Genomic DNA, 16,646 nt, shown 5'->3' on the forward strand with positions numbered 1-16,646 from the left:
GTCGGCAACGTTCGGCATGCGGCTCGCCAGGGTAAGCACCCTAGCAGGCTGGGCCAGTTTATTTACCTGCTGACGCGGCAGGTTCGGCCGATCGCGGCCCCCACTCGCCGCGGTTTGCTGTCCCGGGCCAATGGGGGCGGCGGGAAGCCGCGGCCAGCACATCCCGCGAACCGCGGCGAGTGGGGGGCCGCGATCGGCTGAACCTGCCGCGTCAGCAGGTAAATAAACTGGCCCGGCCCGCTAGGGTGCTTACCCTGGCGAGCCGCGTGCCGAATGTTGCCGACCCCTGCTCTAACTTAACCAGAACATATGGGTTTGATGCAGGAATCACATGGTGAAATTCTATGGCCTGTGTTATACAGGAGTTCAGAGTAACTGAGCATAATGGTCCAGTCTGGCCTTAAATTCTATGAAATTTGAAATAATTGATGTTTCTCATTTTCTTCTCAATTCATTTCAAATCAGTGAGAGTTCTTTGGTCTTGCTGAGACTTGCTCCATTGTCTGATTAGGTTGTGGTGCAGGACAGTCCTTTGTGGTCCTGCTGCACTGCACTTTTTTGTGCATCCTTTTATTTTAAAGATACTGTACTTAAAATGTTATGAGGCTACCACTCCTGTCTTCTTCAGACCAGTTCTACCTCTTGCCAGCAGGGTTGGAGGACTATTGACCTGCCTCCAAAACTTTCACTTCAGCAAATGTGATGTGAGGTGTATTATGATGTGGAGACATCAAAATGTGATGCCTCTTTGTTGCATAGACACTGTATTGCGACATGCTTTGTTGTGCCACAACGAAATTACTCTTCAACTCAAACTGCAAAATCTGGTGTTCCTAGACTGCAACGCTATTTGTTTTTTTAAGTCAATTTTCCAGATTTTTGTTTGGTTTTCAAAGCAAAACAAATTTATTTATTTATATATATGCTCATGCCTGTGTGCGCACACACACACTTTTTACATTCATACTTTCTTGCATGTCTGTATACACACCTTTTAACAATTTGTCATTTTACTGCAGTTAAAAGAGACACTGGAACAATCTATAGGCCAATTAAGGAGCCAACGATTGTCCAGAAATTCTGGAATGAGAAGTGCCTCTCTTTCAAGTTTATACACAAGTGACCTGGATGGTGAAGCAGCCACAGGTAAATGTTAAGAAGCTCTAGTATGTCACTGCATTGTAACATCCTTTTAAGGCTATAGAGTGAATTTACATTAAATGGAGTAGAATCATGTTTGTTTTTCTTTAAAGAAAAGTCATGATTTTAAAAGTCCAACATTTTGGGCCTATTTAGGGCTGGTAGTATGAGCTATGTGTCTCATTGGGAAGCTGGGAATCTTCCTTTTCCTTTAATATAAATCTCCTCTTTCTAGCCTGAGAGAGCTTCGAAATACTGGGCTTTAAAATTGTGATATTTTTATTTATAGAAAAAGCTGACATTGGCCCAGTATTGAATTTTTTCCTTCCTTGGCCTTGGGCAGGTGTAATTTTGGGGACAAATTCTTCACTTTTGAGTGGAGAAGGAAATATTTCTTTAGGAGGTTGATTTAAAGAAACAAAACTGTTTGAAATGTTAGACTAAATCCTGGGAAGGTGGGTTAGTGGGCAGATGGCAGGTATTTGGGGGGGAAAGTTGAGTGATGAAATGCACAAGCACACAAGAAATGTATTTATTGGTTGTCTGTGAAATTTATCACATTGTGTCTTTGATTTCTTATATGCCTATATGTGTGTGTGAGAATCTTTTTTAAAATTTTCCCTTTCTTCAGTTTTCTCTTTCCATTTATTTTTTTACCTCTTATCTTGTAAAGGGAGCCGCCATTTCCAGCCTACCTCACCTCTCAGGGATTATGGAGACTCACAGAGCACTAGACGTCGGAGGTCTAGGTCTGCTAATGTCCGGTTTGTCGATGAAGCCAATAATTTGGACCAGGTACTCAATACTAGTAAGAGATCTGTTCTCAAATGTCCCTTTCGGTTATTAAAAAAAAAAAAAAATCTGGGAAATTCAGAGCAGATGGACTTGTATTTTGGCTGCTGACATGAAAGTCCTTTCTAGAGTTTCTCTAAGTATTCTATATGCATAGTGCCCTCATGTCACTTGTGAGCACAGCATATTGTGCATGTTTTTGAGGAAGGTCCTCTAAGATCCCCCTTGCTGTAGCTCGTTCACTGTCACCTCTCAGACTCAAAATACTAACCATTTGTGAACTGTCCTCCTGGCTGAGGTGGGCTGGTCATTGCTCCTTCTGAAACTTGATCGTTTATTTATATAAAGAGTGACAGAGGCAGTGACATGCTGTATATATCCTAAAAGGTACTATTTGAAAATCTCTTGATATAGGATTGACATGTAATAAATTAGCCCTTGTAATCACGAGAAAAAGATCTAAAGACTACAACTCTTAGTGCTTTACAATTATTTAAACAAACATCAACACAGAATTAAAACACTAGTCTTGTCCCATCCTTAATTCACCTATGCTTATCTCAAACATGCTGGGACTTCCAGTTCTCAGTCCATCATTCATCTTAGCCCCAAATGTCTGCTTAAAGCAGGTCTTGTAGCTAACAGTTTAACTTTCACAGGCCTATGAGGAGAGCAAGCTCTGGATTCAAGAGCTCTTCTATGGGATGCCCTGAGACTAGCCCCATCTCTTTTAAATTAAGGGAGCTCATCTTGAGCTTGTTTAATGACTACAACTGTAGTTGATAGCCCAGGGGGAGAATCTGCTCCCTGTGTGATACACCACTCATTAAATGATTGGCCACAATTTTCATATGGTTTCATATATGTAGCTTTATGTATAGTGCATTATGGCAATCCAAACTCATGGTGACAAAGGCATGGTGTATAGTGATATCAGTGTCTTCAATCTTGTTTGTATTAATTTCAGCCAGCTCGCCCTTATTTTCACCCTATTACATGTAGACATCGAGATATTTGTCCCATTGCACCAGGCAGGTGAAATGAGATGGAGATGAAGATTTGGGTGTCAGTTGGTCTGTTGCAGACACCTCAGCCCATGTCTACTCGTTAACTCTCCAAACAGCCTGATATACACTTTGAATGGGTAGGATAATAGGATGGATTCCTATTGTACCTCCTATGTGAGAGGCTTCAGCGCATATGAGCATTTACCCCAAACTACTCTCTGGGCTCCCCCAGGTAGAGATGAATGGAGCTGAAAGATCTAATAAATCAGCATGAGCTCTTTATCTTCATTAATTGCTAGACGATCAGCTGATGTAAAAATGCAACTTTTGTACTGTAATTCAATCTAAATCTTTATTACACAGGGTTAAGGAAGTCTGAGGACCCCAGAAACTACCAGAGTTGTTCCACCATAATCTTTGTAATGACCTTTCCCCTAAAAGAGGAGTTAGTTAACCTTTTCAACAATAAAATATCTGTTATAATAAGCTCTTTGGAAAAACACTGTTTTTGTTGTGTGTGTAGACAGCACTTTGTGCTTTATGGTGGTTCCCAGAATACAAATAAGATTTTTGCGTATATAGTTAAATATCTTTCTGAACATTTTTTTGTTTATTTTGATGGTGTGTGTATATATATACACACATATACAGAGAGAGAGAGAGATGTTATATGCCAATATAAATATTGCTTTGCTTATTTTTATAAAACTACTTAAATATTAACTATATCATTTTATTTCAGTAAAAACATAGATAAGTTGTTCTCTGGGATGATTTTTATTGACTATGGCCATAGGCTGAATTTGATTTATGGGATGAGTTGATGCTCAAATCTCACTTACCACATCTTGAATCTTGGTATTCCCCCCTTGCCACGTTCACAATCTCAGCATTCACATTCCCTATGTTTACCTTGCCAGGTCTTCCCATATTTTTGTTAGATATGACAAGTTTTGAAGTGTATTGATAATTCCACAGTCATTTAAATCCATATAAGTCTAGACTCATTTATAAATGGTATTTTCTCAGTAGATTTACTTCCTCTCCCCCAGCCCCTAGCAATTTCCTACTCTATCATGCTGCTCTACACTGTAACTATACTGCTCTGCTTGCTCAGAGTGGAGAATCAAAGTGAAATTTACAAGATCGCCTTAGAAAGGTAATACACATGGTTCAGAGAGTTTAATTTCTCCACTTGCCCAGATCTGCTGATTGATCTGGAGCAGGGAGACCAGGATTGGATTGTGAAAGGGACAGGAAACTGAAATCAATACGCTCTAAAGCACTTGAACAACCTCAGTTTATAACCTTGTTACTTCATTTTCTGTTGCACAGCTGAGAAGTGTGGTGTTGTGATATGGTTGCTGGGAGAAAAGCTTTAGTGCTATACTAGCACACCTGCCTAATCCAGCCCTGTACTATGAATAAATGTTAAATTACATATGAAATAATATAGTTGTAGTATTTAGAACCAGAAGCAGACCATAAACCATTCCAGATCTGAGGGTCCTGACACCTTCGTCATCTTTAACCTATATGTTTTGTTTAAATGTTTCTTTAAAACGTTTTAAAATACGTTTTTCCTTTTGAAATGACACTGAAGAAAGACATTTCAAACTTTTTCAGCTTAATTTGTGTGTTCTCATTTGCAGCTACATTCCTTACACCATTCCCTTCGAGACCTTAGCAGTGAACAGGTTCGCCTAGGAGATGATATCAGCAGGGAGCTTTCAAGAAGATACCGGTATAAGTAGTATCCATTTTCATATCAGGCAGAAAAGATGAGCTGTTTAAAGAATAAATTACGAAATGTAGTTTAAGAGCTGTTTATAAATATAGAAATTAACTTTTGTTGGTTCAAAATATAAAAAAGCAATCATAGGAGTACAAAATGGACAATATGCTTCCTATTATAATTTTAAAAGGAGGAGAGTTTTAGAACTTCCTTCCAAAATGTGGGGGAAGGAAAACCTGCATGATGATAAATTATCTAAGTCACATCATCTTCATATTCAGTATATAATAAACACAATCCTTCTCAAAGGTAGCGTTTTCCACTGGCTAATCCAGTGGGTTAGGGGATGGGAATCATTTGTACTATTCTCAACTCTTCCACTGGTAGATTGTGTTTAGAACCTGATCAGTAGCCCCCTGAAGTCAATGGAAAGACTACCATTGACTTCCATGAGCTTTGATTGAGGCCTTTAAGGTTTTCTGTAGTATCCAAAAAAACAGATGGACTTTGAGCAGGTCACTTATGTTTTCTGTGCCTCATCTTATTGTTCTGTGAAATGGGCACAATCTGCAAAATGTGTAGCAAGGATTAAGTTAATTGTTTGCAAAGTGCTGTCAGATCTCTAAATGAATGACAAAGCAAATATTAGCACTATCTTATTGCAAGTGATTGGGCAGCTAAAACTCAGGAATATGACTTTCTCACTACATAGAATAGCTACTATGTAATGGCTATGTCCTCATTAAAATCTGAATCCTAGAACAAAATTATTGATGAAAGTAACTTGAGAAATGATTTGCATTCTGGATTCTGCTCTTGCTGATATTTTTACATGTCATACATTTCATAGTTTAAGAGTGGTGGCATGTCTCATAAATTAGCTTCCCATTATCTGCCCTCAAAGTGTGGATACATTTTAATATGTGGTTTTGCCACCTGAGTCTGACCGCTGCTTTGTCTAGGAGTTTGCAGACAGAAAAGATCTGTTTTTAAAACTGCCCTAACATGCAGGCATTGCAAAAAGCTTAAAACCCCAAACTAAATAAATGCTGATTAAAAGCATATAATTGCTGCTCAGTTTAAATTAAACCATACTATTAAAATTTAAAATTAATCTTTGCATTTTTTTCCTTCTAAGGACTGATGCAGAAACCAAAAAGATCTTGGCAGACTTGTCTGAAAAGCTCACTGAATCCCAAAGACAAGAAACTGTGAGTGTGTTTTCAGCGTAGCTAACTGGGTTGGGGAGAAAAGAGAACAGGTGTGTTATGTAGCTAGTTGCTAGTTCAACATGCATCTTGCCAATCAACTTAACACCAACATGTTAATGTGTCCTTAAAACGTAGTGAAGTCTGGGTCAGTGGGCTTGGGTGCTTTCACTGTGTAGCAAAAATGTAATGTGTTTCATCCCTCAAATCCTTGCTAGTTGAACTAAATGGGGGCATTTTATTGTTTGGGGTATTTTTTCTGTTCATTCACAATAAATTATGGCAGTGCTGTAGTTTGAGTGCTGAGCATTACTTGGAGCATTTTTCAGCAAACAAAATATCCTTCTAAAGCTCTAAAAATAATTTATTGTAATTAAAAGTACATTCTCCTTTCTCCAGAGTCAACTTATATGTCAGTTACTGTTGCTGTTATAAGGATTTTATGCCTTACAGTATGTGGTAATAAATAATCAATATTGCAAAGTTATAACATCACAGGGAGACTTTGAGATCATTAGCTGCCTTGATACTGTCCAACTGAGTGTGATACAAAAGCATATTAAACTTGATTATTATGAGGGGAGAGAATTAATTTTTTTAGCTTATTTCAGAAGGATCACAACCTAAATAAAAGATGCAAAAATAACATCTGGTTTGTGGAAGAGTCAGTCATTAGTAAGGCTGCAAGTTTGTCCGTGACTTTCCGTGACCTCTGTGATTTCTGCAGCGGCCGGTGCGCCTGGCTCAGGGGCAGCTCAGGCAGCCCTTGTGCCAGTCGCACCCGATGTTGCTGGGACAGTCTCTGGGCTCTGGGCGGCACTTACCTGGGAGGCTCCCTGGAGGCGGCGACATCCCCCTTGCTCAGCTCCTAGGCAGGGGGGCCAGGCAGCTCTGCACACTGCCTCCGCCTGCAGGCACCACCCCCGCAGCTCCCATTGGCTGTGGTTCCCGGCCAATGGGAGCTGTGAAGCTGGTGCTCTGGGCAGAGGCAGCACGGAGAGCTGCCTCGCCATGCCTCTGCCTAGGAGCTGAGCAAGGGGCATGTCGCTTCTGGGGAGCCCCCCAGGTAAGTGCTGCCCAGAGCCCGCCTCACCACGTCCCGTGCCCCAACCCCCTGCCTCCTCCCACTCCCAAACTCTGCTAATGCTGAGCGGGAGGAGGAGGCAGGGAACCTCGGGGCCTCGCCAACCCCCTCAGCATCAGCAGGGGTCCCAGGCCGCGCACCGCTGCGCCCCCCCCCCCCCAGCACCAGTGGGGGTCCCAGGCTGCATGGTCATCCCAAGAGCTCTTTGGTCATCCCAGGAGGTGTTGATTCACATAAATGTGCTGGAGCTCAGAGCTATTCATTTGGCCTGTGAGACTTTTATGTCCACTGTCAATAACCATGTGATACAAGCTTATGGACAACATCACTGCCAGTTTTTATCTGAACAGGCAGGGAGATGCAGGATCTTCTCAGCTAGGCAAGGAAGCCATCCACCTGTGGAATTTATGTATAAGAAACAATGCCTTCCTGTGACGTTCCCCTCTGGTGTTGTCTGGACCAGTAATCTGCTAGGCCACTCCAATCCTTGACGCTGGGAGCCAGCCTTACCCTGCTCTGCTGTGAGAACCCCCACTCCTGTGCTGTTCATGCACAGCCTCTGGCATGTAAGCTGCTCCCAGCTACTTGCAAGCGAATGACACTAGCCAATATCTCCAGTCCCAGAAACAACCCTAGGAACCTCTGTCTTGCAAGTGTCTAGTTATGCCTACTGGACGCTGCAAGTTTATGTAAGTTCATCAGTTTAACAAAGAAATTGATATCTACCAGGCTTGTTATCCCAAGGGGAGCCTCTGACACACTTCAACCAAACGTACTGCTTCAGGTAGAATAAACAAACAGATTTATTAACTATAAAGGTAGATTTAAAGTGATTATAAGTCAAAGCATAACAAGTCAGATTTGGTCAAATAAATAAAAGCAAAACACATTCTAAGCTGATCTTAACACTTTCAATGTCCTTAAAAACGTAGATGCTTCTCACCACAGGCTAGCTGGTTTCTTTTCAGTCAGGCTCTCGCCTTTTGATCAGCATTTGTCGTGTGGTGGTGGTGGTGTCTGTAGATGTAGGTGGAAGAGAGAGGGAGCATGGCAAAATGTCTCTCCCTTTTATCATGTCCTTTCTCTCCTCTTGGCTTTGCCCCCCCCCCCCCTTCAGAGTCAGGTGATCATTACCTCATCGCAGTCCCAAACTGCCCAAAGGAAAGGGGTGACTCCCTCGAGGGTCTAAAGATTTTTTTGTTGCTGCCTAAGCCAGTGTCCATTGTTCCTGTAAGGCTGGGCTGGGTTTGTCCCATCCATGTCCTGATGAGGTGTGAACTGCCTCTCTGTTCTTGGAGAGTTTTTGCATGGGCTTGCTTTAAGTCATGAGGCTACATTTTCAGCCTCGTAACTATATACGTGAAATTACAACCTATAACATTACTATAACATTACTGAAACGATTACTATAACATCACTATAACAACCATGCTCAGTGCATCATGAGCCTTCCGAAGCCACCCAACATGACAATCTTTGCATTGGATACCACACAATCATCTTATAAAGATGAACATGGGGGTGTAGGGTGTTCCCCTGAGGTACGGAGCATCACACTTCCGAAAGGTGTTCCACCTTCCCAGAGTGAGGAACATAATTATAGATTCCCTCAGCAGAGATTTCCTAGACCAACGCGATCAATCAGAAAGGACAGTTCCTCCTAATCTCTTACTTGCGGGAGCATGCAGTAATAGACTTGTTCACTACCAACCTGAACAACAAGTAGATTTTGTTCCAGGGGAGGCCACAGCCTGGGTTCCATCATGGATGCTTTTTTTCTCCCCTGGTCCAATCATTTCCTATATGCATTCCCTCCAGTGTCTCTCATTCCAAGGATACTCAGAAAACTGAAAAGAGATGACACAATGTTAATCCTAGTGGCACTGGTCTGGCCAAGATAATATTTGGTTTACAGATCTACATTGCCTTCCCATCAGGTCACTAATAACTTTTGCCCCTAGTTGGGGATCTCCTGTCTCAGAACCAGGACCGGTCCTTGCATTCCAACCTCCAGTCTCTCTACCTCACAGCGTGAATGATTGCTCTTTGAATACTCACAAGAGATCGTCCTCTCAAGGTGTTTAAGCCATTTTGGTGAGTGGCAGGAAAGAATTCACTAGAGCCAGATACATAGCAAAGTAAAAATTTTCAATTTGGGCACGGTCTCACCACCTATGTGATGGGGTTCATTCACCATTGCAGTGCCTCCTGCTAACTGTCCCGGGGATTAGCTCTGCTAGCCAGTGCACCCCCGTCTTCTGGTGGTGTCTTGTCAACTTCACTTCTGCTCCTGGATCCGTGTCGCTCTAAGGACTGCAGCAGATAGCCCCTCAATCCTCTTTGCCTCTCCTTGGCCAGGGGCCTCCCATTGTCTTTCTCTTGCTCAGCCCCTTCCCCTGGCTTTGATCTTGTACCTATGATTCGGGCACTCCCTCCTTGCTGCCCACAGGTCCAACACGCCCATCCATTTCCTGTTTTCCTCACAGGTGGGACTTTCTTGGGCTCTTGCTTCTTCCACTCTCTGGGAGAGGCTTCTTTCTCCCATCCTGGTAGAGGCATTCTCCCTTCCAGTGTCCTTGCTGCCTATAGGCATAACATTCATTTGGCTCAGCCACAGGCCTCCTGGCCCTGGTGTGTTGCTTCCCCTTTTGTTCTCTGCGGCCTCTGTGGACCCACTTCTGCAGGAGCTTAAGTATATAGAGCTGCTGCTCAGCTAGCTGGATCATGTAGGCCTGCAAGCACTCCTGTGTCTCCCACTGTCTCTGTTGCATCTGGAGAACCTGCAGCAGCAGGGCCTGAAGCTGCCCTTGCTGCTTGTTAGCCCCTTTTCACAGGGTCACCGACTCTGGAGTCCAGTCCGGGAGGGTGTATGAGCCCTTGGCAAAACATGCCTAGTGTGGCTCCATTGTCTCTCCACCATTACTGTCTCTCAGATAGTCTTTCAAATTCCCCTTGTATCAGGGGTAGCGGTCAAAGAGTCTCTGAGTCCCTCACTCAGTCACCTTCCCTCAGGGGCGACCGAATACCCGTTTTCTCCACCATATGTGAGGGGGTACACTCACCACTGCGGCGCTTCCTGCTGGCTGTCCCAGGGATTAGCGCTGCTAGCCAGTGCACCTCCCTCTTCTGGTGGTGTCTCACTGTTGTCACTTCTGCTCCTGGACCCGTGTCACTCCAAAGACTGTGACGTCTTCTTCGGGACACAGCCTTCCAGCAGTGCTGCACTCTGTGTGCTCCCTTCTGGGGGATAGTATCACAGTCCCTCAGTCCAGCCACTTCCTCAGTGGTGAATGGGGGCGGGGAGGACCTGCTCCCCCCCACTACTCTGGGTCCTGGCCCAGGGACCCTGTAGATGGCTGCCACTTGCTGCGTCCTCTCCGACTCCTCAGTTTCATTTCCCTGGGCCACTTCCCGGCGGCCCCCAGCACCTTCTTCGCCTTACCGCAGGACTTCAGCCTGCCAGTCTTAGCAGCTAGCCAGGAGCTCTCTCCAGCTTCCCCGATCCCTGCAGGTAGCACTGCTCTGACCAGGGTGCTGGCACTTCTTCCTCCTGCTCGGAGCCTGGTCCTCCCTCGTTGAGCTCCAGGCAGCTACTGAATTTACTCTGCCCTGCAGCTCTTCTTATATGGGCCTGCCCAGCACTGATTGGGTGCTCCTCGCAGACTCTTTCCTATTGGCTGCTTTTCACACAGCTGCTCCAGGGCTGTATTTACCCCTAATCGGCCAATGTGGGGCAGGCATCCCATCACAGGCATCTCCCTACCTCACAAAGATTAGACCCATACTGGTCTATTTGTTGCACCTAAAATCATCCAGCCTTTCAGATGAGCCCACCTGGCTTCCATATCTGCTCTTCATCTGCCAGTGGATGGATTTTCCATTTTATCTCACCCTCTGGTTTCCAAATTTCTGAAGGCTCTAGTCAACATCTACAGATTATTTACAGATGCTACATCTACCCATCTGTGTCTGATTTGCAGATGATACAAAACTACTCAAGATAGTTAAGTCCAAAGCAGACTGCGAAGAGTTACAAAGGGCTCTCACAAAACTGGGTGACTGGGCAACAACATGGCAGATGAAATTCACTGTTGATAAATGCAAAGTAATGCACATTGGAAAACATAATCCCAACTATACGTATAAAATGATGGGGTCTAAATTAGCTGTTACCACTCAAGAAAGAGATCTAGGAGTCATTGTGGATAGTCCTCTGAAAACATCCACTCAATGTAGAGTGGCGATCAAAAAAGTGAACAATGTTGGGAATCATTAAGAAAGGGATAGATAATAAGGCAGAAAATATCATATTACCTCTTTATAAGTCCATGGTACGTCCACATTTGAATACTGCATGCAGATGTGGTCGCCCCATCTCAAAAAAGATATATTGGAATTGGAAAAGGTACAGAAAAGGACAACAAAAATGATTAGGGGTATGGAACAGCTTCCATATGAGGAGAGATTAATAAGACTGGGCCTTTTCGTGTTGGAAAAAAGATGACTAAGGGGGGATATGTAAAGGTCTATAAAATCATGATTGGCGTGGAGCAAGTAAATAAGGAAGTGTTATATACTTCTTCTCATAACACAAGAACTAGGGATCATGAAATGAAATTAAGAGGCAGCAGGTTTAAAACAAACAAAAGGAAGTATTTCTTCAGACAACGTACAGTCAGCCTGTGGAACTCTTTGCCAGAGGATGTTGTGAAGGCCAAGACTATAAGAGGATTCAAAAAAGAACTATATAACTTCCCTGTTCTGTTCATTACCTCTGACGCATCTGGCATTGGCCACTGTCGGAAGACAAGATACTGAGCTAGATGGACCTTTGGTCAGACCCAGCATGGCCCTTCTTATGTTCTTATGATCCAGTACTGTTATGGGATCTCAACCTAGTCCTCTCTAGGTTAATGGGTTCTCCCTTTGAAGCTGTGGTGAGAATGTCACTGTCTTTATTAGCAGCAAAGAGTCCTGTGGCACCTTATAGACTAACAGACGTATAGGAGCATGAGCTTTCGTGGGTGAATACCCACTTCGTCGGATGCAACCTTAGTCTATAAGGTGCCACAGGACTCTTTGCTGCTTTTACAGTTCCAGACTAACACGGCTACCCCTTTGATACTTGACTGTCTTTATTGTCTATGAAAATGGTGTTTCTGGTGGCGATCTCTTCTGCAAGGTGACTTTTGGAACTTTGTTTTTTTTAGTGGATCCTCCTTTCACAGTCTTTCAAAAAGACACAATTTCTCTTTGGCCAAACCCAAAGTTTATGTCCAAGATAAGATCAGCTTTCCACCTGACTCTCACTATTCATATTTTTTCCAAAGCTGAAGACAAGCTTTGCACTTTAAACATTCACAGGGCTTTGGCATTCTATTTGGATCATACTAAGTCCTTTAGAGCCTCTCCCAGGCTTTTTGTTGCCTACACTGAAAGAGTTAGTGATCAACCGGTAACAGCTCAGTATATTTCTCACTGGATTACTGACTACATTAAGCTGTGTTATGATAAAGTCTCTCCTCCACCAAGGATAGCAACTCACTCTACCAGAGCTCAGTATACTTCATCAGCTTTTCTGAGGGCTTGTCTACACTTACTGGAGGATTGACACTGCAGCGATCGAAGCATTGGCAGCCGATTTAGCAGGTCTATTGAAGACCCGCTAAATCGACTGCCGATCGCTCTCCCATCGACTCCTGTACTCCAGCTGATCGAGAAGAGTAAGGGGAGTTGACGGGAGAGTGTCTCCCATTGACGTCGTATAGTGTGGACCCTAAGTAGATCTAAGCTACGTCGATTTGAGTTATGCTATTCACGTAACTCAAATTGCATAGCTTAAATCGACTTTTCCCTTTAGTGTAGACAAGGCCTGCAACATTCATGTAGTGGATATCTCCAAATCAGCAACGTGGTCATCTGTATGTAACTTTTCCAGACATTTTGCCATCACTCAAGCCTCTAGATCCTTGCCCAAGTCAACAAGATGGTGTTACAATCTCTGTTCAGATGATTAGCAGTTCCCTTCAAGTGGAAGGACTTCAGATGAGTCACCTGCAATGGCATGAATATGTGCACAATCAATGGGAGAGAAAAAACGGTTCCTTACCTGCACTTTAACTGTGGTTCTTTGAGATGTGTTGTACACATATACATTCCACGACCTACTCACCTTCCCTTCTACTTTGGACATTACATACAGCAGTGTGAAGAAATGGAGAGAGAAGTGGTGGATGTGACCCTTCTATGCTCTCACCCAAGAGGACAAGGAGATCAGGATTGCATGCTGGCAAAAGTCTTAGTCTCAAGTGCATTTGGGTGCATGTACACTTGCAGTGGAACATATATGTGCATACTACATCTCATAGGTCAACAGTTACTTTCTGGGTAAGTGACTGACTTTTTTTCCCCCCACAGGAATTGGAGTGGGACCATGAAATTTGCTACTAAATGAAATAAGAATAACCACTAACCTCACCGCATTCAGAGCTAAATGCAAAACCTGCCCTTTGACATGAGGTGGTTTTCCTGCAGTAACCCTCAGCAATAACTAGTGATAAATTAGAATACCCACACTTCATTTTTTTTTAAATAGTCTAACAACTTGAAGCTTTTTCCCTCTGGCAGGTGTGGAATAGAGAATTTGATGTTTACTACTTGTGGAAAGTGCTAGGATGCCACAGTAATGGTTGACATTATAAAAACTTATATGGGGTTAGAAGTGATGTATATTCTCCCTAGTGACATCATGTTCAAAGGGCTGGAAAGACATCAGACCAACCTTTTGACCAGTGGAAGACTACATTTCTTTTATCATTAATGGGTCATCAAAATACGACTCCTGGATCCCTTTGTTTAATATACAGGTTTTCTTTGTTCTCATAATTTAATGTCTTGCTTCAGTGGATCTTTAAATATTTATTTCAACATTCCCATTAGAAAAAACCTCAAATTTCCCTTCCAAAGAAACTTCTTCTATTGCATACAGTAACTTTTTCCTTTAAAGAGGAGCTTACACTTAAATGGAAAATATCTTGTTTTGAAACCGTTTATGCTTCTAGTCCAGGGGTGGCCAACCAGAGGCTGAGAAGGAGCCAGAATTTACCAATGTACATTGCCAAAGAGCCACAATAATACGTCAGCAGCTCCCCATCAGTTCCCGCCCGCCGCTCCCAGCGCCTCCCACCTACCAGCAGCCCCGCTGATCAGCGCCTCCCTCTCCCTCCCCCTCCCCGACCCCCACCTCCCGATCAGTTGTTTCGTGGCATGCAGGAGGCTCGGAGGTGGGGGAGAGTAGCGAGGGCACGGCAAATTCAGGGGAGGGGATGGGAAGGGGTGGAGTGGGGGCAGGGCCTGTGCAGGGCCGGCTCCAGGGTTTTTGCCGCCCCAAGCGGCGGAAAAAAAAAAAAAAAAGCCGCGATCGCGATAGGCGGCAGCTCCACCGCGCCGCTTTCTTCTTCGGCAGTAATTCAGCGGCAGGTCCTTCCCTCCGAGAGGGACCGAGGGATCCATCGCCGAAGAGCCCGACTTGTCGCCCCTTCCCCTTGGCCGCCCCAAGCACCTGCTTGCTGAGCTGGTGCCTGGAGCCGGCCCTGGGCCTGTGGCAGAGCTAGGGGTTGGGCAGTGAGTACCCCCCCGGCACATTGGAAAGTTGGCACCTGTAGCTCCAGTCCCGGGGTCGGTGCCTATACAAGGAGCCACATATTAACTTCTGAAGGGCCGCATGTGGCTCCGGAGCCACAGGTTGGCCATCCCTGTTCTAGTCCAAAGCTTTCTTTTCTCACTTGATATTTTTTTATTAAGAAATATTTGCATGAAAACAAGCTTTCATTTTTTCAAATTCCCCCTGCTTTTGCTGTTTCATCCTTATGTGGAGTTATCAGTTTGTTGTTCTCGCTATCTTATACTCAGCAAGCAACTCATTTAATGAGGACAGGGTTTCAACTGTAATAGGGAATAAATAGGAGTGGATGAAATCTTCAAAATAGCGAACTCCATTCCATGAAAAATCTCCTTAAAGATAAAGCAAAAGGCAAGAGAAGTGCAGAGACTGTGAATGAACTGAGATGCATGAATTGAGTTTTCTGATGGAATGTTTTTCAAAGTGTTCCATGAGGTGAAAGCAGCTCTTTAATGGTGCGAGGATAACAGATACATTTTCCGATTGTACTTATGGCCTCCGTCTTCTTGGTATCTGAGCCTCTGACAAACATTAATGAGTTTATCCTTCAATACCCTGAGATGTAGAGAAGAATATTATTCCCATATTACAGATAGGGATTTGAGGCAGAAGGAGATTAAATGATTTTGCCCAAGGTCTCTCAGGAAGTTGGTGGCAAATCTAAGAATTGGTCTCTTGAGTCTCATTCCAGTGCATAAATCCTCAAACCACCTTTAATTTTTTAGTTATCTGAGAGTTGAACGCTATTTTATTCAAAGGTGCTAATACAGGGGAGCCTCTCACTCGCCCCAAACCCTATGGTTTTTTCCCCTATAAACTTAGTTCTCTTGCAAGGTATAATACAGAGAAGAGATGGGGTGGCAGCTTCAAAAAGGTGCTTCCTGCTTTAGATGGGATCCACAAGCTAATTTTTTAACTTTATTTTTATTTTTTTTAAAATACTAAAACAAGCTTCTTACCTCTGTGATGGGTTCCCCCCGGGGTGCCACGTGGAACTGGGGATACCACTGAGCCCCCTGATCCACCAGCCTGGGCTCCCTCTCACACTGTACTGCTGTGACAAGCTGCAAAGCCCTCTGGCCTGCACTCTCACCAGCACACATACAGGTAGGGACATACCCATCTGCAGTTACATGCAGGCTTTCTGACCAGCCCCTGCATAGGAAGGCTACACTTAAGGCAACTCCCAGCTCCCCAGGCATGTACCCCTCTGAAGTATACAACCAAAATTATACCGTCTTGTGCTACACAGGGAACTGTACAGCATAAGCTCATAAAATTTGCCCCCTCCTTCAATGTGGAGAGGAATATGCAATAGCCTTTTCCCTGAGTTATGATTTACACACACTTCACTCCAACTCACTGGTTTAGATAAAGAAAAAAGAAGTTTATAAAGTACAAAAGATAGATACTAAGTGGTTATAAGTCATAGAAAACCGATCAAAGCAGATTACCTAGCAAATAAACAAAAAATGCAAACTAAGCTTAATATACTAAATAGATTGGCTATGAATAGCAGATTCTCACCCTAAGAGATGATACAAGCAGGCTGCAGAGTCTTAAGGGGCAAGCTGCACTTGCTTTACAGCTTGGAATCCGCAGGTGTTTCATTCACAGGCTAGAAATCCTGTTAGCCTGGGTCCAGCACTTCCCCCAGTTCAGTCTTTGTTCCTCAGGTGTTTTCAGGAGTCTTCTTGTGTGGGGAACGAAGCACCCCAGATGAAATCACTCAGTGCCTTATATAGCTTTTGCATATGCCTCAAAAGCTTGTTCCCAAAGCGTAGTTCCCAAACTGGTCTGTGGAAAAATACTGACATCCCAAGATGGAGTCTAGAGACAAGTGGTCTCATCACATGTCCTTGTAGAGTCATAGCAGCCATTACTTAGAGGCTGTCTGTAGCGTTTTCAGGAAGGCTCCCCAGGTCGGAGATAAGCTTCTCCTAAGGCCTATTGTTTTTTTCCTAATGGCCCATTGCCATGAATAGGCCCTTCCCCATCC

The 16,646-nt window shown here is 43.9% G+C and overlaps 1 protein-coding gene across 1 annotated transcript in view; it reads left to right on the forward strand.

The window, feature by feature from the left end:
• The window catches only part of CEP128 (centrosomal protein 128), a 421,445-nt gene that overhangs the window by 10,467 nt on the left and 394,332 nt on the right, over positions 1–16,646 (forward strand). The window contains exons 3-6 of the mRNA XM_065403283.1: positions 1,020–1,146; positions 1,814–1,935; positions 4,592–4,683; positions 5,813–5,885. Of these exons, the coding sequence (XP_065259355.1) occupies positions 1,020–1,146; positions 1,814–1,935; positions 4,592–4,683; positions 5,813–5,885 (414 nt within the window). The remainder of the gene's footprint in view (positions 1–1,019; positions 1,147–1,813; positions 1,936–4,591; positions 4,684–5,812; positions 5,886–16,646) is intronic.

The sequence above is a fragment of the Emys orbicularis genome, chromosome 4 (assembly GCF_028017835.1).
Source record: "Emys orbicularis isolate rEmyOrb1 chromosome 4, rEmyOrb1.hap1, whole genome shotgun sequence".
NCBI lineage: Eukaryota > Metazoa > Chordata > Testudines > Emydidae > Emys > Emys orbicularis.